This window comes from Notolepis coatsorum, assembly GCF_963971535.1.
Source record: "Notolepis coatsorum genome assembly, chromosome: 9".
Classification (NCBI taxonomy): Eukaryota; Metazoa; Chordata; class Actinopteri; order Aulopiformes; family Paralepididae; genus Notolepis; species Notolepis coatsorum.
The window spans coordinates 52,456,074-52,479,930 of record NC_140173.1 but is presented as its reverse complement, the minus strand read 5'-3'; the positions used below and the strand labels follow the sequence as shown (position 1 = coordinate 52,479,930).

Here is a 23,857-nt window from a genome sequence, read left to right as displayed (position 1 = left end):
TATGAGGATGGGAGAAAATGGCATAAGCCAAAAAACATCGGACGTGACTCAACGTGAAGACATACAAGTCTTTTGTCATTACAATACCTTGTGTAATGACAGCGCAGAGTTGCAATATTCACTCGGACCGTTTGTTAACCCTTTCACTGCCACACTACCAAAATGGTTAACCCTTTCACTGTGACAATACAGAAGGTTAACCCTTTCACTATCACACTACAGGTTAACCATTTCACAACCACAATACAGAAGGTTAACCCTTTCACTATCACACTACAGGTTAACCATTTCACTACCACACTACAGACTGTTAACCTTTTAACTACCACAGACTGTTAGCCCTTTCACTACCAAAGGGTAACCCTTTCACAACCACACTACAGAAGGTTAACCCTTTCACTACCACACTACAGAAGGTTACCCCTTTCACTACCACACTACAGACGGTTAACCCTTTCACTACCACACTGCAGACTGTTAACCCTTTCACTACCACACGACAGAAGGTTAACCCTTTCACTACCACACTACAGACGGTTAAAGGGCAATGTTTATGATCCTAGCACTGTTTGCACTGTTTCTTCAATCTGATATGTGACTGCGTTCTCAGGTTACCCGCTGTGCCAACACTGGGAGTTCCTGTGGGGCTTCCCTAATGACTTAATTTTTGCATGGCAAGTCACCTTCAAAAGCATGTCACGTTGCAGATTTACGTAGCTCCATTTGAGGGGAAAAAGCCATGTGCAAACAGTACTGGGATTAGTACACTTTACAAATGATCGGGTGAATATTAACTTTGCATTTGTGCAAAATATGGCCGTTTGGTGAGCATTCGTTTTCTGGCTTCTGGTGTTTTTCTCCCAACCTTGTATTATGCCGTTGAGCATAGTATAGGTTTGGTATACCAGCTATGTTGGCTTTGTTAGCATTCAAAACCAATGGGTACTACTGCTAGCTAAAAGCTAATGAGCTAGCTTGCATCGAGGAGTACATACCAGCTATGTTGGCTTTGTTAGCATTCGAAAACCAATGGGTACTGCTAGCCAAAAGCTAATGAGCTAGCTTGCATCGAGGAGTACACATTGGTTTTAGTGTCAGGCAGACATTTGAGCTTTAACACTATTGGTATATATGGTACTCCCTTGGAATCTAAATACCTGTCAATCAAAGGACAAGGTTGTTACATCTAAGCTGAAAGTTAAACTAAAAAGAGCAAAGAATATGGCAGAAATGGAGTTTGAAAAGGTTCACAAGGTAGGGGATTTATTCTACTTGTAGGTTAGTTACGTTGTAATTTATACCTATATTAATCCCCTTGGGGAAATTCATCCTCTGCGTTTGACCCATCCTAACTATTTAGGAGCAGTGGGCAACCACACCTAGTGCCGTGCCTGGGGACCAGTACCAGTGTACTGTAATGCCTGTACCTTGCTCAAGGACAACGGCAGGATATACCTACAGTAGCATGCATGTCTTTTTATGGTGTGGGAGGAAACTGGAGCACCCAGAGGAAACCCACACAAACGTGGGCAGAACATGTAAACTCCACACAGAAAGGCCCCCCTGCTGGGGTTTGAACCCAGGACCTTCTTTTTGTGAGGGCACTGGTGATAACCACCGCGCCACAATAGAAAACTCGAAAATAAGAACGTAAACTCATTGTGCATTTGGAGGAATCCTCGTAAGTGTAGCTGAAGGACAAAAGCAGAATCTTTCGCATACGTGTTTCACTCGTAACGAGTATTCCTTTAACTTTTCAGGAGATCGCGTCACTGTTCATAACCGAGCCGTGTCCAGCTGGACACACGATGCTAGCAGTGCAGATCAGTTTCAACGCGCTCCGCTTTCTTGGTGATAAATCTTGAGAAAGTATTGAGTTACACCGTTGAGTTCCAGTATCATTTAATGGATCAATGAAAAAGACAGAAGTTACTGTGAGTCAGCAGTAAGACCATATTTCAGCCTGTGGTCCTTTTTGCACTGGCCACGTTCACAGCCTTCTCCTTATCTGATAACTAGATATTATCTGTGTGCCACAACTAGGACATTATAATGATTGTCTTCTGCCCCCGTGGTCAGGCCCTTTCATTAGTAAGGTTTCTCAGAAAAGGATCGTCTTTGAGTTCAAGGGATATACTGGCGTTTTGAATTTTTAATCTTATTTGAACCTTCTCCAGGAACTTGTCATTCCCGCATTCGTCATCCAGGCCTGGGAAACCGCTTGTTGGTATTGGTGTCATTCTTCATTGAAACCGATAGTCACTGCTAGCTACAAGCTAATGATTGAACATACAAACCATACAGGGTTGTATTCCACCATGGTGTGTACCCGGTGAAGATGAATGATGATAGAATACATTGACATGTCTGTCCATATAAATGTGGGGTATATTTCCATACTTTATTGAATAGTTTGTTTGTAGATGGGACATCATGAATCCTAAGCCATCATGAATCACTGTTTACAAGCATTACCAATGTAAACAAACCGTTTACAGCCACAGAATAGGCTAAATCAATTTACAAGGACACACAATGTCATAGAGGCAAAGCATTCTGGCATGGATTGAACCGGTCTTACACAAAGTGCCACGCCTGTCTCCTCCAAATCACCAAATAGACAATAGCGATTCAAACACGACTCAGACTGTCAGTGGCCTAATACTTAGCTAACGTAGCTACGGTATAAACACGGCTCAGAATGTCAGTGGCCTAATACTTAGCTAACGTACTGTAGCTACAGTATAAACACGGCTCAGAATGTCAGTGGCCTAATACTTAGCTAACGTACTGTAGCTACAGTATAAACACGGCTCAGAATGTCAGTGGCCTAATACTTAGCTAACGTACTGTAGCTACAGTATAAACACGGCTCAGAATGTCAGTGGCCTAATACTTAGCTAACGTACTGTAGCTACAGTATAAACACGGCTCAGAATGTCAGGGACTTGATGCTTAACTAACGTAGCTACAGTATAACACGGCTCGGAATGTCAGTAACTTAAATACTTGGCACGTAATCAAAACGGTTGCACCACAAAGATAAGTTACAACGTAACTCTTAAGTAACAACTAAATTACACATGCCCTAGGTGAGCGAGAGGCCGAGCCCTTTGTCTCTCTCTCTCTCTCTCCTCCAAATACTTGTAGGCTAACATAACTACAGTATAAACATGGCTCAGAGAGGGTTCTCTCTCCCTCATCTCTGTTTCATACACCGCAGAGCCATGGCTCAGAGCTGTCCGTGGGGCTGAACTGGACAGCAGAGAGGCAACTCTTCTAACCTCTTTAGCCCGAGCGGTCTGCCGGCGGACCGCAGATGACATCACGTCATAAATCAATCTCTCCAGACTGTATGACATAATGTTGCGTTTTCTTTTTCAAATGTAGCCAAGAGTAAAGACCCTAATCCTGTCAAAACAGCAGTCATAGTGTATATTTTCAACAATAAGTTTGTTTACCAATAGGGTAAAGTGTTATTAGTGAGATTTTAGTTCATGGAATGTGTTCATAATTTAGCGAATATGAATTTGCATCGCTACGCGTTTTGTAGTCGTATGAGGAGAGGGCATCCAGAGCTCTCAATGAGCGTTGAAATAAAATAAAAAACGACATTACCGGTACCTAGACTATTCCAGCTTCCTGCACAAATTGTATGAATTTCTTTTATATCTTTGGATTATCTATCACAAAACTGAACGTTATTGGCATAGATTGGAACATTTTATGTTTTTGGTCGATTTTTATTGGTTTTTCACTACCGGGCAGTCCGGTAGAGAGAGGGGGAGAATGGGAGACAGAGCAGGGGAAGACATTCGGCAAAGAACACCGGGTCCGGGCAGCGCGTTACGTGGTTCGCCACTTGGGTGCCCAGTGTCTCTACCTTCTGTGAACTTTTAGCAACAATCCGCGGTGCAATCCGATCCAAAATAGATGTGCGAGTTGGCTATAATGTCATTTATAGGCCTGGTATTCTATATTCTATAATAATATTTCAAATGGCATGTGTCCAGATGGCAGAATTCAGTACTGTATCTACAAAACATTCTGTTTAATCATCTTCCCTTTATTAAATTGCTTAGATTCATTGTACACATGATCTCAAGAAGGTGCTGAACGAGCTCAGTGGCAGTTTTTCATGTCTGGTAATTTTTTGCATGGTGTTATTCACTGTCAAAGATGCAAAGAAAAATGATAATTTATATTCTCCTTTGTTTCATCACAATTTACTCAAGCCTAGTAACACACAATATTTCTGACACTGGGAATAAATTCAATGAGATCCATACTGCCCTGTCAAGGCTAACCGCAGTAACTTGAAAAACGTAAAAATTTTGTTATGAGTGAAATTGACCTTGTCAATAAATGTTTTATCTTGTGACCAAGTTTCAGATGTTAATGTCGCTCAGTTTTGGAGATATGGGGTTTTAAAAACTGCAGTAACTACAAAATCACACTCAAAACCCAGGCAGACCGCAGTAACATCCAAACAGTGAAAAATGGCTTTAAAGTGTTTTGACTTGCCATCCAAAATGTGTTATAGGTAAATAGATGATGGTACCCAGATTTAACATGTATTAATGAAGTAATCTTTAGGCATACAAAAATATGACATAATTATTTTAATTAACTCCAAAAAAGCAGATATTGCACTCTGCTGCACGATTTCCTTAAATAATTATACAGGTAATGTACAGGCAAAGTGCAGTAACTTCAAATACAATGTTGTTTTCCCTCCAACTTTCATAACTTAACCTAGCCATTTTGAAAATGAAATTTAATACCTGAATATATTGGAATGATGATGATCCAAATAAAATGGCTAGGTGAAGTTATGAAAGCTGGAGGGAAAACAACATTGTATTTGAAGTTACTGCACTTTGCCTGTACATTACCTGTATAATTATTTAGGGAAATCGTGCAGCAGAGTGCAGTATCTGCTTTTTTGGGGTTAATTAAAATAACTACGTCATATTTTTGTATGCCTAAAGATTACTTCATTAATACATGTTAAATCTGGGTACTATCATCTATCTACCTATAACACATTTTGGATGGCAAGTCAAAAAACTTTAAAGCCATTTTTCTCAGTTTCACTGTTTGGAAGTTACTGCGGTCTGCCTTGACAGGGCAGCATAGATGTCCCTAGATACCAAGAACATGCAAATGGACCTTGTATAAGTGGAGCAATTATCCAATTACTTAGGTATGTATTGTTAGGTGGATTTTCAGAAAATAGGGGTAGGGCTTAACAGGTTAAGAACATTCACTTATACAAAAACAGACGAAAAAGCGACATGAAATGGTTAACAGCATTGCTATGCTACACTTTTACATTTACATTTAGTCATGTAGCTGACGCTTTTTTTTTTTTTAAACTTTATTTTTTAGCGTTTATCGCTTTTCTGGTCAAGCATGACCGACAGATACAGGGTGAAACGGGATATAGATCAGGGGAAGACATTCTGGCAAATCACGGCGGGTCCGGGAATCGAACTCGGAGTCCACCAGATCCGTGACGCAGCACGGTTTTCCCCGACGCAGAAATAGCGCCGAGATATGCGGTGAGCTACTGGAGCTCCCCGTAGCTGACGCTTTTATACAAAGCGACTTAAAAGTTCTGTACGACAGGTTCAGCAGGAAGGGTACAACTCTATCAGCTGAGTAACAATGTTCATGAAACGGTGTTGAAACTTGGGTGCTGCAGTGTTGAGTGCATAGTAGTAAAGACATACAGTATTAGTATAGTAGGAGTGCATGATAGTAGAAGACGGTAAGAAGGTTTTGAGTGTATTGCAGTTGTACTAACATTACTGTGATGAGTAATTCTGTGCTGTCTTGCAGTTGTACTGTTATCAGTATCCTTGATTTACTTTTATTTATTTGATTTAACCTTTATTTAACCTGACGGATCAATTAAGAACAAATTCTTATTTACAATGACGGCCTGGCGAGTGGGGAAAAAAAGGCATCTCGAAGGGTAACAGGGAAAGGGGACAAAATAATTATAATAATGAGATCAAATAGAAAAGAGACAGACGATACATACATCACAGAGGTACGGGAAATAATTAAAACGCACAACTTGAGCAGCAAATTGTAAGGAGGATTGACCAAAGGAAGTGTTAACACGGGGGACATCTAGTGAGATATGGTGAGCAGCTCTGATGTTATAGAGCAGGGGTTCCCAAACCTTTTCAGCTCGAGACCCAAAAGAGAAATTTGGTGTTTCCCCGGGACCCAAACTTACAAAAATACATCATGAATTGCCATAACATACATTTATAAACTACTGATAAAGAACACAACAAACCATGAATTTCAAATGTATATGAAATGTATTTATTTAATTATAAAAGTACATCACAGCAATAATCAGAGTGTAATGTTAAGTTGCTCACCACCTCATAACATATGTACATACGATTTTGTAACACTTTTAAGTGAACAATCATGTTCTACTCTCCTTTCTATTTTTCACCCCTTTTTAAACTCCATTTCTTACCCCCTCCCTCCGTCCCTCAACCTTAAACCCCAACATTGAGCAACATTCTGATTAATTTGTACTGACTTATTTTAAAATTCTACTGACCTGACATCATGCTAGAAGGGGTATAATATTTAATCTATGGCACAATGAAATCTAATGAGGTATGTGGCTGAGCATTTAGTCTGTTTTTGTATTTGTTTTTCAGGTATGCTAGATTAGAAAACCCAGATTCACATAAGTGTGTGGTGCCAAACTGAATCAACACATCTACAGCTTTTATATATATATATATAAAAAATGTATTAAAAAAAAAAGCTCTGGTGTTATAGAGATATGGTGAGCAGCTCTGTTATAGAGATATGGTGAGCAGCTCTGGTGTTATAGAGATATGGTGAGCAGCTCTGGTGTTATAGAGATATGGTGAGCAGCTCTGGTGTTATAATAATAATAACTTTATTTGTATAGCACTTTTCATACAGAGGTTGCAGTTCAAAGTGCTTCACAACAGTAAAAAATACAGGCATAAGCGAGCATAAAAAGATAGACAGGTAGAATCAGTGTTTCACATTAGGATCTAGCATCCCAATAGGCTCTCTGCTTACAGTTTTCAGTAACACAAATAGTAAAAATAGTTTAAAATGATTCAGTTTAAAAATAGTAAAAAAAAATTATAAAATAGAACGGACATAAAAAATACAGGCATGAGCGAGCATAGCACAGTGTTTCACATTAGGATCTAGCATCCTAATAGGCTCTCTATTCAGTAATACTCCTGTAATTCATGAACAAATAATCAGTGTTTCACATTTGGATCTAGCAAATAATAAGAATAGTTTAAAATGATTCAGTTTAAAAATAGTCATCAGTAAGAAGTAAAAAGTGCAATAACCGACACATGAATTTGATAGGCAGTGTAAAAGAGTAGGCAGGGTAAGAATAAATACAAGTTGTGTCAGGATATCCCTGATGTTTCCTCTTGCCACTAGGTGGTAGCAGATATCTATCAGTGAAATGCCTGAGCAAAGAGATAGGTTTTAAGCTGTCTTTTAAAGATGTCTAGCGAGTTGGCTTCCCTGATGTTTTGGGGTAGTTTGTTCCATAGTTTTGGGGCATAGTTGATAAAGGCTGCATTACCGATCCTCTTTTGACTGCTTCTGGGAGCCTCTAGTAGTCCAGCAGCTGATGATCGCAGTGTTCTTGCTGGTGTGTAATTTATTAGAGTGTTGGCGATGTAGCTAGGTCCCTGTCCATTTAGAGCTTTGTATGTAAGGAGAAGGACCTTAAAGTCAATTCTAAATGTTACAGGAAGCCAGTGTAAAGCGGCTAGGACTGGACTAATGTGCTCTCTCCTTTTGGTTCTAGTTAGCAGTCGGGCTGCAGAGTTTTGGATTAGCTGAAGCCTCTCTGTGGTTTTCTTAGGGAGACCTGTGAAAAGTGCATTACAGTAGTCTAACCGGCTAGATATGAATGCATGAATTAGCTTCTCAGCATCGTTCTGATTAATAAATGGTCGTACTTTTGCTATATTTCTGAGATGGAAGAACGATGTTTTCGTCACTTTGCTAATATGAGAATTGAAGTTCAGTTCTGAATCTATGATAACCCCAAGACTAGTGACCTCAGATTTGATCCAAGGGGTTAGTCCCCCCAGGTTCTTTATTAATGTTTCTTTTTTAGTTTTGGAGCCGAAAAATTTCAGTTTTGTTCTCGTTTAGTTTCAGGAAGTTCTTACTCATCCATTTATTTATTGCCAGTAAGCAGTCTGTTATAGCACAAGCTTTGAAATGGATAGCATTACCTTTGCTATGACGTCACTGTGATAAGCCATTCTTTCCATGACTTTTGAGCTACTTAAGTAAACAGTAAACAGGAGTCACTGTGCCGTCTTGCAGTTGTACTAACGTTACTGTGATAACACATTCTTTCCATGAGCTTCACGGTGCAAAGTGAGGTCGATGTCAACCTAACTGCTTGCTTGCTGCCACTAGGGGGCAGAGCGGCTAAGTGTGAGTGAATTAATTAATTAATTAATTAATTACTGACTGACTGACTGACTGACTGACTGACTGACTGACTGACTGACTGAGTTAGTGACATTGCTGGTCCTAGAGGTGGTTCGCATCTAAAGATGTTTACATTACCTGTTGCTAGTGTCAGTGTATCAAGAGCTCAGTCAACGAACAAGAGAATGAAAACATACCATACATAATTTTTTTGTGGCGAGGCCACCCATCTGTTTACATTCGGCTTGCGGATTGGGCCTTTTGAGAAACTATTCAGATTTCAGCCTCCCAACGCTGACATTCCTTGATGTGCTTCTCCTCTGCATATTTGGAGATTCCATTGACGAATAAAGTGCGTTTCACCTGAAAGGAGTCATGTGTGACATTCAGACCTAAACATGCAGGATGTTCTCTCTCTCTCTCTCTCTCTCTCTCTCTCTCTCTCTCTCTCTCTCTCTCTCTCTCTCTCTCTCTCTCTCTCTCTCTCCCCCCCCCTCATGCAGGTGTGTGTTCCTGCCTGATAACGGGGCGTTCTTCGTCAACTACGTCATCGCCTCCGCCTTCATCGGTAACGCCATGGACCTGCTGAGGATCCCCGGCCTGCTGATGTACATGATCCGTCTCTGTCTGGCCCGCTCTGCTGCCGAACGCAGGAACGTCAAGAGGGTCAGTGCTGTTGTTGTTGTCGTTGTTGTTGTTATTCAGATTTCACCATTTACATGTAGTCATTTAGCAGCTGACGCTTTTATACCAAACGACTTCCAAAACGAGTTCTATACAACAAGTCGGCAGGAAGGGTCCAACTCTGGCAGCTGAGTGACAGTGTTCATCAAACAGTGTTGAACTTGGATGCTACAGTCTTGAATGCATAGTAGTAAAGACATGTTAGCATAGTAGGTAGTAATATAGGCAAGATTATTTAGCAGCAGATAGTATAGTTTCAAGTTTCAAGTTCAAGTTTCTTTAATAGTTGTCATACAGAAGTACAGAATACTTTTATACAAAATGCTTCTTACTGTTACGCTCCAGAGACTGTGCAAGACAAGATAAGTATGAAATAAAATAACATAGTAAAATTAGAAGTAAAAAAAATTAGGTCACAGTGTTCAGTTTAGACATATGTACAATGTTCGATGCAGAATATACGTAACTGAGTTACCATACAATCAGTGATGCCGGTAACGCGTTACTAAGTAACGCTTTATTGTAATCTGATTACTTTCCCCCGCAAATAGTAATCTAACGCGTTAATCTTTAAAAGCCAGTAATCTGATTGCAGTTACTTGTCCAAGTGGCTGTGCATTACTATTTCGTTACTATCTCATCATAAATTCATAATGCATGCGGAATGCAGTATTTTATTTCGTTTTCGACAGTCAAAAATACATTTTTGAGCTGTTTTTCTTATTTGGGAGTGACGTGATGTGGCAGTGAAAGGGTTACACAAGAATGTGTCCTCGCGGCGTGACTGGACTCTCTGTCTGTGAGTGACTCTGCTTTGGCCCAATCACATTCCCCATCCACAGTCTGCGAATCAGAGGCAGAGTAGGGCGGGTCTTCACAGCACGTCATGTGACATATGCGTCAATCGTCTGACAGCAGGGCTCCGTTGCATTCGTCTGAGAATTCCACCCCAAAACGCTTGTCTAAACGAAGTGAAACCGCAAGAAGACTAGAGAGACATTTATAAAAACAATTTAATAGTTACAGTTGATATAATTGAATAGTTCAGCCTGCATTTGTTAGATGTGAATGGATACACTGGTTTTGTAAAACCACTGGCTGGCTGCTCTAATGCTCTCCCACAGTTCTTCAGGTGGGAGAACACGAGTGACAGAGAGAGGGGAGAGAGACACACACACACACACACACACACACACACACACACACAAGCACAAGCACACGCACACACGCGCACACACATACACACAGAGAGGGAGAGAAGGGATTATATTATAATAATAATAATAATTATTATTATTATTATTATTATTATTATTATTATTATTATTATTATTATTATTATTATTATTATATTAGAGATGTAGGCTGTCTGGGTGGGGTTGGAGAGAAAGAGGCATGGGGTGAGAGAGAGAGAGAGAGAGAGAGGGGTGAGAGAGAGAGAGAGAGAGAGGGGTGAGAGAGAGAGAGAGGGGTGAGAGAGAGAGAGAGAGAGAGAGAGAGAGAGAGAGAGAGAGAGAGAGAGAGAGAGAGAGAGAGAGAGAGAGAGAGAGAGAGAGAGAGAGAGAGAAAAGCTCTTATTTGCCAGATTTACAGTTAATTTACATGTTAAAGAGAGACTGCTTGTATGTTTATAGAGAGACATTTATAAAAACAATTTAATAGTTACAGTTGATATAATTGAATAGTTCAGCCTGCATTTGTTAGATGTGAATGGATACACTGGTTTTGTAAAACCACTGGCTGGCTGCTCTAATGCTGTGAGCATCATAGACTGTTGCTTTACCATACTTGATGGTACAGAAGCTGAAGCACTAGTTTAACAATTTACGTTATGTGCAGAGAAACAAGTTAAAAACAATTTATGCACTTTCAATAAAGCGTTTAAAAAAAACTGTTGGGGGAACGACGACTTCGTAACCTAGTTACTTTCAAAGTAACTAAGTTACTCTGATAATCAAGTAATCAGTAAAGTAACTTGGATTACTTTTTAAAGGAGTAATCAGTAATCAGTAATCGGATTACTTTTACAAGTAATCTGTGGCATCACTGCATACAATATACAATACTGTGCAGTGTACTAATATACAATACTATATAGTGCAAGGCAGAAATGGGACGAGGTGCAATTTAGGTACAATTCACAGTAGGTGTACGAGTTGTAGTGCAAATCCTTTATCAATAAATATAAAGTGTAAAGTGTGTTTGTGTGATCTAAAGTGTGGAGAGTGGGTGCTGCAGTGTGTTGTTTGTTTGAGTGAGTGAGTGTGTGCGTGTGGGTGTGTGTGCTGTGTGCATTTGATGGTTGTTGCATAGTGTTTATTGTTCGTTTAGCAGCCTGATGGCCTGGGGATAGAAGCTTCTTCTGAGTCTTTCTGTGCTCGCCTTAAGACTCCGGTATCGCTTGCCTGACCGCAGCAGTTCAAAGAGGCAGTTGTTCGGGTGGCTCGAGTCCTTAATAATTCTCTTAGCCTTCCCCTTGCACCGCTTGTTGTAAATGTTCTGGAGGGTGGGAAGCCCCCCTCCAATTGTGCGTTCGGCTGAACGTGTCACTCTTTGTAGTCTGCTACGGTCTTGTGCAGTGCTATTCCCAAACCAGGAGGTGATGTTGCCGGTCAGGATGCTCTCTATTGTACATGAGTAGAAGTTCCTAAGGATCTTCTGACTGACTTGGAACTTCCTCAGGCGCCTGAGGAAGTAGAGGCGTTGTCGTGCCTTCTTCACAACACTGTCAATGTGTGTGGTCCATGTCAAGTCCTCGGATATGTGGGCTCCGAGGTACTTGAAACTGTTCACTCTCTCAACCGGTGCCCCGTCGATGCTGAGGGGGCTCTAGTCCTTGACCCCCGACCTCCTGAAGTCCACAATCATCTCTTTTGTTTTGCTGACGTTCAGGGAGAGGCAGTTCTCCTGACACCACTGTGACAGGTTCTCTACCTCTTCCAGGTAGGCCCTTTCGTCGTTGGCAGAGATCAGGCCCACCACTACTGTGTCATCAGCAAATTTGATGATGATGGTGTTGTTGTTCCGCTGTGCTACGCAGTCATGTGTGTACAGGGAGTAGAGGAGGGGGCTCAGAACACAGCCCTGGGGGGCCCCTATGTTGAGCGTGATGGATGAGGAGGTGCAGTTGCCGGCTCTTACCACCTGGGGTCTGCCCGTCAGGAAGTCCAAGACCCACTGGCAGAGGTCATAGTTCAAGCCCAGGTCCCTGAGCTTGGCTATGAGTTTGGAGGGGACTATGGTATTGAATGCTGAGCTGTAGTCGATGAACAGCATTCTCACATAGTTCCCCTGCCTCTTGTCCAGGTGTGATGCTGCTGTGTGCAGCACATGGGCTATGGCGTCCTCCGTGGACCTGTTGGGGCGATATGCAAATTGCAGAGGGTCCAGGTTGATGGGGAGGGAGGAACAGATGTAGCCCTTCACTAGCTTCTCAAAGCACTTTATGGCTATGGAGGTGAGGGCTACAGGGCGGTAGTCGTTGAGGCAAGCGGGCGTAGATTTTTTGGGTACAGGGATGATGGTGGACTTCTTCAGACAGGTGGGGATGACAGCCTGTTCCAAGGACAGGTTGAAGATGTCAGTGAATACCGGGGCCAGTTGGTCGGCACAGACTTTTAGGACGCGGCCGGGGATGCCGTCCGGTCCTGCTGCCTTCCTGATATTCACTTTTTTAAAGATCCGTCTCACGATAGTATGCATGATAGTAAAATACATACAAGGTTATTAAAAAAATAAATTAAAAGAAAAAATGCAGATATTCATTGAAGTGTTTTTTTTTATTAAAAAAAATATTTAACCATATTTAATTTCAACCCAAGTAGTTTTCACAAAATGTGCCAGCACTTCGCTGGTGGCTAATGCCCTTTTCACGCTGTTAATTAATGATCATCTACCCCAAAACACAAGCTCACATATTCATTCATTCATTCATTTGATCTTCATTTCAACACGAGAATAAATGACGTTGAGCGCAATACATAATAAATACATAAACAATAGATATACGAAATAATGCAAAAACATAACAGAGTATATATACAATCAATTAAAACAACTGCAGGTTATGGTGGTATGATTGGTAATTATTAATTTATTTAAATTTAAACTGACCAAAGGATACCAAAATATTGGGTTTTAGAGTTTGTTGTATGATGTTCCACGTGTCAGGAGCACAGAAGCTAAAAGCAGATTTCCCAAGTTCAGTGCAAACTCTAGGTGCTTTGAGTGTGAGCCAGTCATTGGTTGTATTCTGCTAGTCCTATGACCTTGAACACAGTAGTATGAATGTGCTACTTGAACAGGCCTCTTCTAACGCTACAAGCCAGGGATACAGCGACGCCTCTTTGTCACAGCTGATATGGATTCCACTTTGAGAAAATAAAACTTAAAGGTTTCATAGGCAGGGGGAAAAAACATTATTGATTCCCTTGGAGAAACGTGGGGTGTCATAGCAGTAATGTAGATAGTAGAAAGACGTAAATATAGGTTATAAGATTAGATGTGAAAATATGAGAGAAGGATAAACTGTAAACAATACAATTAACTCTGAATATGAAAAATATGAGAAAAATGAACCGACTAAAGAAAGGTGCAGATGAGTGTCTGTATGCCCTATCGGTTATACGTTGCATTATATTCTATAACATTGTGTGTGTGTGTGTGTGTGTGTGTGTGTGTGTATATATATACAGCACCAAGCCTATGAGTTCCAGTTCGGAGCAGCCTATGCCTGGATGATGTGTGTCTTCACTGTGGTCATGACCTACAGCATCACCTGCCCCATCATCGTGCCCTTTGGTGAGCTCCACTCTGTGAATACTGTATATACTGTGTGTACGGCTTAATAATAATAATAAATTGTATTTAAAGAGAAGCGCCTTTCTCAGACTCAAGGACACTTTACAAAGAGAGAAAAGCTATATAAAAGAGAGGGTAAAAAATATGAATATGTATAGTAACAACAGTGGCTTAAAAGAAAAGAGGGCTTCAGTTCTCACAGGGGCAGGTAAACACCACCATGATAACCGCCTTTTGCCTCGTATTACCGTCTTTAGCGAAACGCTATACCACGCGTATCTGACCATTGGTGCACATATACAGGGGGTCGGGTGTCTTTCAGTGTGCGTGTTGTTGGGGATCCCACCTGTAATCCTTTGACCACTAGGCAACTAACCAACCTGTCATTATATCATAATAATAATAATATATATATATAAAATAATATATTATAGTACTGTTTCAGAAAATGCAGTATTGTGTTCATAGGACTGCACTCTAACTGTAATGTAATAGTCTACAAAAGAACACGGGAAGGGAATAGGAGCACAATACAGACGCTTATCAATGAGCCTAATAGGATTCTCTCTCTCTTTCACCGTATCTATCTATCTATCTATCTATCTATCTATCTATCTATCTATCTATCTATCTATCTATCTATCTATCTATCTATCTATCTATCTATCTATCTCACTCCATCTTCCTCTCTCTGTCTCTGCCTCTCTCACTCTGTGTCTCTTTCTTTCTCTCTGTTTCCCTCTCGGACTCTCTGTCGCTTCTCTCTGTTTCCCTCTCGGACTCTCTTTCTCTCAATTTTCTCTCTTGTCTCTCTCTCTTCTCTCTCTCGTCTCTGTCTCTTAATTTTATCTCTTGTCTCGCTCTCTCTCGTCTCTCTCTATGTCTCTCTCTCTTGCCTCTCTTTTCTTTCTTTGTCTCTGTCTGACTGTCTCTGTCTCTGTCTCTGTCTCTGTCTCTCTCTCTCTCTCCCTCCCTCCCTCTCCAGGTCTGATGTACATGCTGCTGAAGCACCTAGCAGACAGGTATAACATGTACTACGCCTACCTGCCTTCCAAACTGGACAAGAAGATCCACTCCGGGGCTGTGAACCAGGTGGTGGCTGCACCCATCCTCTGCCTCTTCTGGCTGCTCTTCTTCTCCACTGTCCGTACCGGTAAGAGGAGGGCTCCCCCTGCAGGCCACTCGTGTCCCGACACGTCTCCTGAAATCTGCTCCTTTCCTGTTCCGGATTGTTCTTAGGGAAAGAAATTATTTAAACAACTCCTTGGTTAGTTGCCGAGAGGATTTACTACCGGACAGTACAATTCACTGGGCGACTATTAGTCGAAAATGGATTGAACGGTTAAGTATGCTGGAAAAAAGACACATAGCTCCTGTTTTACAAGTCCTTTAAACGAGAGCTATTTGGTGTCCGGATCTTTTCATTCTCTTTTTAGGGAGGGTTATTAAGTTATCATCCATCGCCTGGGTGATGATGGTTTATGTTTCTCAAACACTCAATAGAGCTGTCAGTTGTATGTAGGGTGACCAAACGTCCCAATTTGCGCGGGACAGTCCCGATATTTAGCCATCTGTCCCGCATGCCGCAACAGAAGAAAAATGTCCCGCATGTCAATAAGTGTCCCGTATTTCAATAAACAATTTAAATATGAATCATTATTGTTTTTGTCCTCATTAATCCCCAACCATGCACTAATGCACCTCAAATACTGTACGTTACATAGCCTAGTCTAACCAGTGCGCGCATATACTATACATAGCACCTGGCTCGAGCTGTTTATGTTATGAATAGGCCTACTAGTGCCATTCTATATCATCGCATCTGATACGTCTAATCACCGGATGACCACTGGCCGTGCGCGACGCAATCCACAGCCAGATCACGATTCACGAGCAGGCTTCGTCAAAATGGTCTGGGCTTAGACCGCATATCTGCATATGTGGCGGATAATGCTAGTGTTAACTATGGAAAACGCAAGCTTCACGACGACCACGACAGTATTGTTAAGGCAAACTGTCTTTCCCACATCATCATGCAGGCGACACTGTTGACATTGAGTTAACTGAAGAGTGAGATCCAAGTCGAAGCGAATTTCTCTATAACATGTCAAGATTTGTATTATATTCTCTTGGTCAGAAGGCTATATTTGAAGCTGCACGGTCCAGTAATAATATAGATTCCTCAAGCACTAACTACCTGTTCCCCATAGGACATTTTTTAAATAGTTGTTTCCTATTGTTCACTGCTGTTTTAATTTGTTTATGTATTTCACTTATGCAGGATAACACTCTTTGTAGGCCTACTCATGTTATTATATTCAATATTCATCCTGTATATACCTGTGATATATTTACATTTAACATGTTAATTAAATTGAAAATCAAATGTATATATGATTAAAAAAGATATATTAAAAGTATTATCATTTTAATAATTGTACAATTCTGTCAGATTATCATTAAATGAAACATTTAAACTTTGTAATGTTCTGGACAGGTTTAGAATCAAGGAAGCCAGTGTAGACAATATATGCACTTCAGTATCACATTACAAGAGAGATCACAGGTTACAGTCTTAACAGCCATAGGACTCTGGAACCTCTTAACAGCATGTTGGATTGCATGGTATGGTCTTCTATATAATTATGAGTATAATAAGCTATTAAGATGCAACAATATTGTGTTTTTAATACATTAAATGCTTATATTTTGATCAAAATTGTGAATACATTATGTAAACATGATTCTTGCATACGTATTCATTACTGTCCCGCAATTTCAACAAATGTCCCGCAAAATCGACATGCTGTCCTGCATTTGGATCGTACGGATTTGGTCACCCTAGTTGTATGTGTTAAAAAGTCATTTAGTTCGTTGTGTAACTTTTTGAATTAATCAATTAAATTAGTCACAATTCCTGTCTGTCTCTCTCTCTCTCTCTCTCTCTCTCTCTCTCTCTCTCTCTCTCTCTCTCTCTCTCTCTCTCCTCCCTTCCAGGTTTCCAGGCTGCCACGTCCATGTTCACATTCGTAGTTCTCATCATCACCATCATCGTCTGCCTGTCCCACGTCTGCTTCGGACACTTTAAGTATCTCAGTGCTCACAACTACAAGGTAAGAGCTTATTTACCATGTTTACAACTAAACCCACAAGACCAGCTTATTTACTTAGTTTCCTCTAATATCCAACCCATGTGTACCCCATGTGGGTAAATATAAATAAATAAAATACCGTACTTTTCGGACTATAAGCCGCGGCTTTTTCCCCCATTTTTCGACCCTGCGGCTTATATAATGGTGCGGCTAATCTATGGATTTTTACAGCTAACTGGGCGCACTCCCTCAGCTCTGTGACGTCAGATCAGACTCCTAAATCTGCTGCAGCAGTGCACGCCTTGCCCCTCCTCCTCACAGACCCATGTCAACAAACCATTACGGCAAGAGTCTAGTGTATGAGCAGCTCATGGCTCCTCTTTCAACATAACTGAAGCATTAAACAAAATGACCCAGTCAACGAACTATTCACTTTAGTTTATTTATACGTGAGGCGTTGTCTAATGTTATCTAGCTGCTGATAGCTCCTGATAGCTCCTGATATCAACATCTGATATCATCAGTTTGGCACTCGATTTCGCAGGTGCTGGCTAGTGCTGGCTAGCGCTGGCTAACTGGCTATCGTTATGAGAGCTAACGTTGCTACCTACTGTACCCGGCGCTGCTAACTGGCTATCGTTATGAGAGCTAACGTTGCTACCTACTGTACCCGGCGCTGCTAACTGGCTATCGTTATGAGAGCTAACGTTGCTACCTACTGTACCCGGCGCTGCTAACTGGCTATCGTTATGAGAGCTAACGTTGCTACCTACTGTACCCGGCACTGCTAACTGGCTATCGTTATGAGATCTAACGTTGCTACCTACTGTACCCGGCGCTGCTAACTGGCTATCATTATGAGAGCTAACGTTGCTACCTACTGTACCCGGCGCTGCTAACTGGCTATCGTTATGAGAGCTAACGTTGCTACCTACTGTACCCGGCGCTGCTAACTGGCTATCGTTATGAGAGCTAACGTTGCTACCTACTGTACCCGGTGCTGCTAACTGGCTATCGTTATGAGAGCTAACGTTGCTACCTACTGTACCCGGCGCTTCTAACTGGCTCTCGTTATGAGAGCTAACGTTGCTACCTACTGTACCCGGCGCTAGCTAACTGGCTATCGTTATGAGAGCTAACGTTGCTACCTACTGTACCCGGCGCTGGCTAACTGGCTATCGTTCCCGTTTAAACAAATGTTAATAAATGGGAGCTTCCTCAAACAGCCATCTCTTTCCCAACAATCCCCTCTGTGCACAAACCCTTACATATGGTAATTAAACATTAAAACACCTGCGGTTTATAGTCCAGTGTGGCTTATATGTACACATCATTCAATTTAGATGCTGCGGATTATATTCAGGTGCGGCTTATAGTGTGGATAGTACGGTACACTCTTCCTAATATACTAACATACACTCAACACTGTAGCACTCAAGTCTGAACACTTTGATGAACATTGTTACTCAGCTGATAGAGTTGTACCCTTCCTACTGACTTGTCGTACAAAACTTGTAAGTCGCTTTGGATAAAAGCTTCAGCTAAATGACTAAATGTAAATGTAAACCCACAAGATGAGCTTATTTACCTAGTTTCCTCTCAAATCCAACCCATGTTTACAACTGCGCTACAGCTGTGCCACCAAGAATTTTCTGACAATGAGTTGGACACGACCGAGTGTGGCAGTCTCACTGCTGAAGGCTCAGTCTGACTGCTGAAGGCTCTGTCTCACTGCTGAAGGCTCAGTCTCACTGCTGAAGGCTCAGTCTCACTGCTGAAGGCTCAGTCTCACTGCTGAAGGCTCTGTCTCACTGCTGGAGGCTCAGTCTCACTGCTGAAGGCTGTTTCACTGCTGAAGGCTGTTTCACTGCTGGAGGCTCAGTCTCACTGCTGAAGGCTCAGTTTCACTGCTGAAGGCTCAGTTTCACTGCTGAAGGCTCAGTCTGCACTGCTGAAGGCTCAGTCTCACTGCTGAAGGCTCTGTTTCACTGCTGAAGGCTCAGTCTCACTGCTGAAGGCTCAGTCTCACTGATGAAGGCTCTGTTTCACTGCTGAAGGCTCAGTCTCACTGCTGAAGGCTCAGTCTCACTGCTGAACGCTCTGTTTCACTGCTGAAGGCTCTGTTTCACTGCTGAAGGCTCTGTTTCACTGCTGAAGGCTCAGTCTCACCGCTGAAGGCTCAGTCTCACTGCTGAAGGCTCTGTTTCACTGCTGAAGGCTCAGTCTCACTGCTGAAGGCTCAGTCTCACTGCTGAAGGCTCTGTTTCACTGCTGAAGGCTCAGTCTCACTGCTGAAGGCTCAGTCTCACTGATGAAGGCTCAGTCTCACAGCTGAAGGCTCAGTCTGCACTGCTGAAGGTTCAGTCTCACAGCTGAAGGCTCAGATTCACTGCTGAAGGTTGCTGTGTTGCCAGATGGCAGGTTGCTGTGTGTATAATATATTTCACAACCCTGTAAAGCACTCTGTTCTGTTGTGTTCCGTCTCTGACGCCTTTTGTTCTCTGTCCCAGATTGAAACCACCCTGGAGGTGGACGGCTTGGAGAACGGGCGCCCCCCACGTACCTCCCCCTCCAACAAGTCAGCAGTAAGTGTCAGAAATTACCATACATTTTCTTTTGTGTGTGTGTGTGTATATATATATATATCATTCTCATTGGTACATTTTGGAACCAATTATTTGATTTTCTTTCTTTATTTTAGTTAATTGATCTGAATGAATGAATAAATGAAGTTTCTTTTTCGACTTGTTTACAGACAAATCACAAATGTACATATTCAAGGCAAGCTCACACACAAAATCCAAAATCAACGACCGAAAAAAGGGAATAGGCTGAAGCACATGCTTATTTTTGCCTATCCTTTACAAATTCTTAAAAACTAAATATATTTTAATATAAGAAAGAAAAACTTAAATGAGAAATTTGGACTAGAAAACAAGGACCACTTCAGATATCTACAGATTAGAGATGACTATAATAAAGAAATAAGAGGGGACAAGGAAGAAGAACAGAATGGAATAATTAGGATGATAGTAAGGGCATACGAAGGAGGGAAAGGAAGGGTAATATCAGCACTGTACCGGGCTATAATGACCAGCAAGGGACACACGACCGATTATATAAGGGAGAAATGGGAGAGAGAACTAGAGATAGGAATAACAGGGAAGGAATGGGGGAACATATGCGAGGTGCAACATTCAACAACAGGATCGAGGATATGGAAAGAGTTTGGATGGAAAAACATAATCAGATTCTTTATAACCCCAGAGCTGAAGGGAAAATATGCACCAACACAAAGAGCATGCTGGAGGATGTGTGGGAAGGAGGGGGAAAATCACACGCACATATTCTGGGGATGTCAGAAGCTGAAGGGGTATTGGGAGGAGATAGGGGAGGCAATGATCAGAATATTAGGATACGGGTTACCACAAACGGGACTGGTGCTTTACTTACTGACACACGAGGGAATACAAGGGGGGGACAAATATTTAATAAAGATAATGTTGATAGCGGCCAGAAAAGCAATAACAAGACTGTGGTACAAAGAAGACCCACCGACAATAGCACAATGGGTAGGAATAGTAGAGGAGATACAGGATATGGAGAGGATAACACACATGCTGAGGTTACAGGAAGAGAAATTTGGAGAAAGATGGGGAAAGTGGGAGGATTACAAGGGGAACGAAAACGACATCACAGAGGAGGAACCAAATACAACACAAGAGGGCGAAGGATAAAGGAGGAAAGAAGCTCAAGGGGGGTCTCTGAACCCGTGTCACACACCTTTGCTTTAGTTAGTTTTTTCTATTATTATTTATGTTGGGTATGACAATTATTTTATGATTCTTGTACTGTATTATTTAGGTCTGTTGAACAGTGTTGTTTTATGATATGTTTAATTTTAATTTCATGAAAGTACCCATATATGTATGTCGTTAAGTTATGGATGTCAATATAAATGTTATGTTGTATGTCCATAAGTGTTAAATAAAAATTTAAGTTTATAAAAAAAAAAAGAGAGAAAAACTTAAAATATGCTGCAAGATATACTTTTTGGAAAGAAAAAACAAATGTTTGATGTTTTACTCAAAACTGTACTCTAGACAACACGTCACTAAGGCTATTCCATAATTTAACTCTCAAAATTGAAACACATCTAGCTTTTACATTAGTTCTTACCTTTTTACATGTTTTAAGAATACATAACCCTCTTAAATTATACTTTCCTTCTCTTGGTTGAAAGAGACATTGAATACAAACTGGTAGGCTTTTACTCTTACCACGAAATTATTTCCAAGGTTTTTATGTACACCATATCTACAAATTTTAATGTGCAGGACTTTAGGAATAATGGATTTGTCGATTCAAGGTAACTAGCTTTGTTTATTATTCTAATAGCTATTTTCTGTAGTTTAATAATAGGATCTATATTTGTTTTTATAAACATTCCCCCAGACCTCAACACAATATGACATGTATGGCACAACAAGTGAAAAATACAATATATGCAAACATTTCTGATTTAACAGCTCCCCTGTTTTGTACAGAATGCCAACAGATTTGGCTAATTTACCTTTGATATATTGTATACCGGTATGTGGCTTCCAACAGTTTGTGATCTATAATCACACCTAAGAATTTTGTTTCATATACTCTTTCAATTTCAGTTCCATTTACATTTACAAATTTGTGTGGACAAATTTACTGTGTATTGAGGGTTGTTTTTCATTAATTGCTGTTGATAAATCTATCACTGCTAAGGATGTTGATCCTAAAACCATATTGATGGTCACTCAAATAACTCATATTTTTCAATAAAGCCATCAAGTCTATTTACAAAAAAAAATCGAGTATCTTTGAAAATTGAGGTAGCAATGATATAGGTCTATAATTTGATATAGTATGTATGTCACCACTTTTAAAAATTGGAACCACCTTGGCCATTTTCATTTCATCAGGAAAAATACCAGTTAAAAAGGATTTGTTACATATATAAGTGAATGGTTTGAGGACACAGTCAAAGACTTCTTTTATAGTTGACGTGTCAATAGTATTACTATCAGTTATCTAGATTACTGCTATTCCTTGTTTTTATATAGCACATTTAAAAACAACCTAGGTTGACCAAAGACCTGCACAATATAAAGTACAAAAGTACTGTAAACACAATACTAATGGAAATAAAACACGAGGTGTACAATTTACACAAACGGTGTAACACTGCAAACAGTACTACACATAACAATAAAAATACAATGTAAAATGCACAGTCAAAATAAAAGCATGGATGTACGGCTCAGCCTGAATGAAACGCATGTGAGAAGAGTCTTTTAAACAAAGACTTGAACATCGCTAGGGTTGGCGCAGATCTAATATGTAAAGGTAAACTTTCCACAGCTTGGGGGGGCAGCTAAGAGACCGGGCCTTGAATGTTGTTGTTATAGCACTAGCGATATTCTATACAAATGTATAACAACTAATGATAATAACAATCTTGATTATCATTGTTCTCATTAGCCGTATTGTTATTAACCCTTTCACTACCACACTACAGAAGGTTAACCTTTCACTACCGCACTACAGACGGTTAACCCTTTGTCCTGTGGCAGTGAAAGGGTTAACGTTCTGTATTGCCACAGTGAAATGGTTAACCCTTTGGTTGTGTGGTAGTGAAAGGGTTACATGGCTCAGAACATGGGCCTCTGACATCCTGTTTCTCTCCCCTTGCCTCCTGCAGCAGATGTACATTGCTCAGGTACTACAGAACACGGAAGAGGTCCACACAGCCAGCGCCGAGGACGACGGCCAGGGGTCCTCGCAGGACGAGGAAATAATTATCGCCGCGAACGGCATGACCGAGGACTTCCAGTCCGGCGAGGACAGTCTCATCGCCAACGAGGTGCGGCACTGATGCCGCCTGTTTTTGGATGGAGAGAGAGAGAGACTCGAAAACCATTTAGTGGACGCACTGAATATTATGTCAATTTAAAACTAGGGACTTGAACCGACAGTTTGTGCAAGGCATCTCAAAAACCTCCCGAATAGAGGGACTCGACACTAACATAGGAACACTACCTACTAAGAGGTTACGTTGTGGACGAAAAAGAAAAAAAGGAACTCTCGCCTCGGCGTCACCCGGGACTCACCACTACATCACCGGCTCTCCACGGAACTCCCAGAAACAGGAAGTCTGAAAACGACTCGGGGGGGGGGGGGGGGGGGGGGGGGGGAGAAACTAAACAGAAACGGAAATGATAACTGCGCACAGGCACCCGCCCCCGAGAAGAGACGATGCACCCAATCTATTGTTTTCCCTTTTTTAATTTTTTTCCCTGCCTTGTCATGCAGTGGGGGGGGGGACTGTTCTTCCCCTCTCTCTCTCTCTGTTTTCCTTAACACTATTGCACTTGAAGGAGAAGGTCCGTCTTCCTGCCCCCCCCCCCACACTCCCGTCTCTAACCTCCTAGAACCCGGGGGGGGGGGGGGGGGGGGTGGAGTCTGGTGTGCTTAAGATTCTCAGTAGCGTAGTTCGGCATGTCGTGGGGGAGGTGGGGGGGGGGACCTGATGACGCTTCCTGTTAATTCCATCGCCAGTAGTAACCCCTGTTCTGTCTGCACTAGACGCTGCGGCTCGAGACGCTTTTTACGAGAGATGGGAGAGGAGTTAAAGCCCCCGGCGGCGTCCGCAGCTCTCGATGGTCGGAACGGTTCGTCTTAAAACCATGTGTGAAGCTAGATTTATACCCAACCGTGAAGTCATTCGTCAGAAGAGAAAGAACTAGCAGTTC

General features: G+C 41.5%; 1 protein-coding gene across 3 annotated transcripts in view; it reads left to right on the top strand.

Moving 5' to 3' along the window:
- LOC311234953 (CSC1-like protein 2) overlaps window positions 1-23,287 on the top strand; it is a 132,183-nt gene extending 108,896 nt beyond the window's left edge. For all 3 annotated transcript variants that reach the window (XM_084322236.1, XM_084322235.1, XM_084322237.1), the window contains 6 exons: window positions 8,997-9,159; window positions 13,872-13,977; window positions 14,963-15,130; window positions 16,975-17,090; window positions 19,580-19,654; window positions 22,807-23,287. In XM_084322236.1, the coding sequence (XP_084178362.1) occupies window positions 8,997-9,159; window positions 13,872-13,977; window positions 14,963-15,130; window positions 16,975-17,090; window positions 19,580-19,654; window positions 22,807-22,980 (802 nt within the window). In that variant the 3' untranslated portion in view covers window positions 22,981-23,287. The remainder of the gene's footprint in view (window positions 1-8,996; window positions 9,160-13,871; window positions 13,978-14,962; window positions 15,131-16,974; window positions 17,091-19,579; window positions 19,655-22,806) is intronic.
- Window positions 23,288-23,857: the final 570 nt, after the last annotated feature.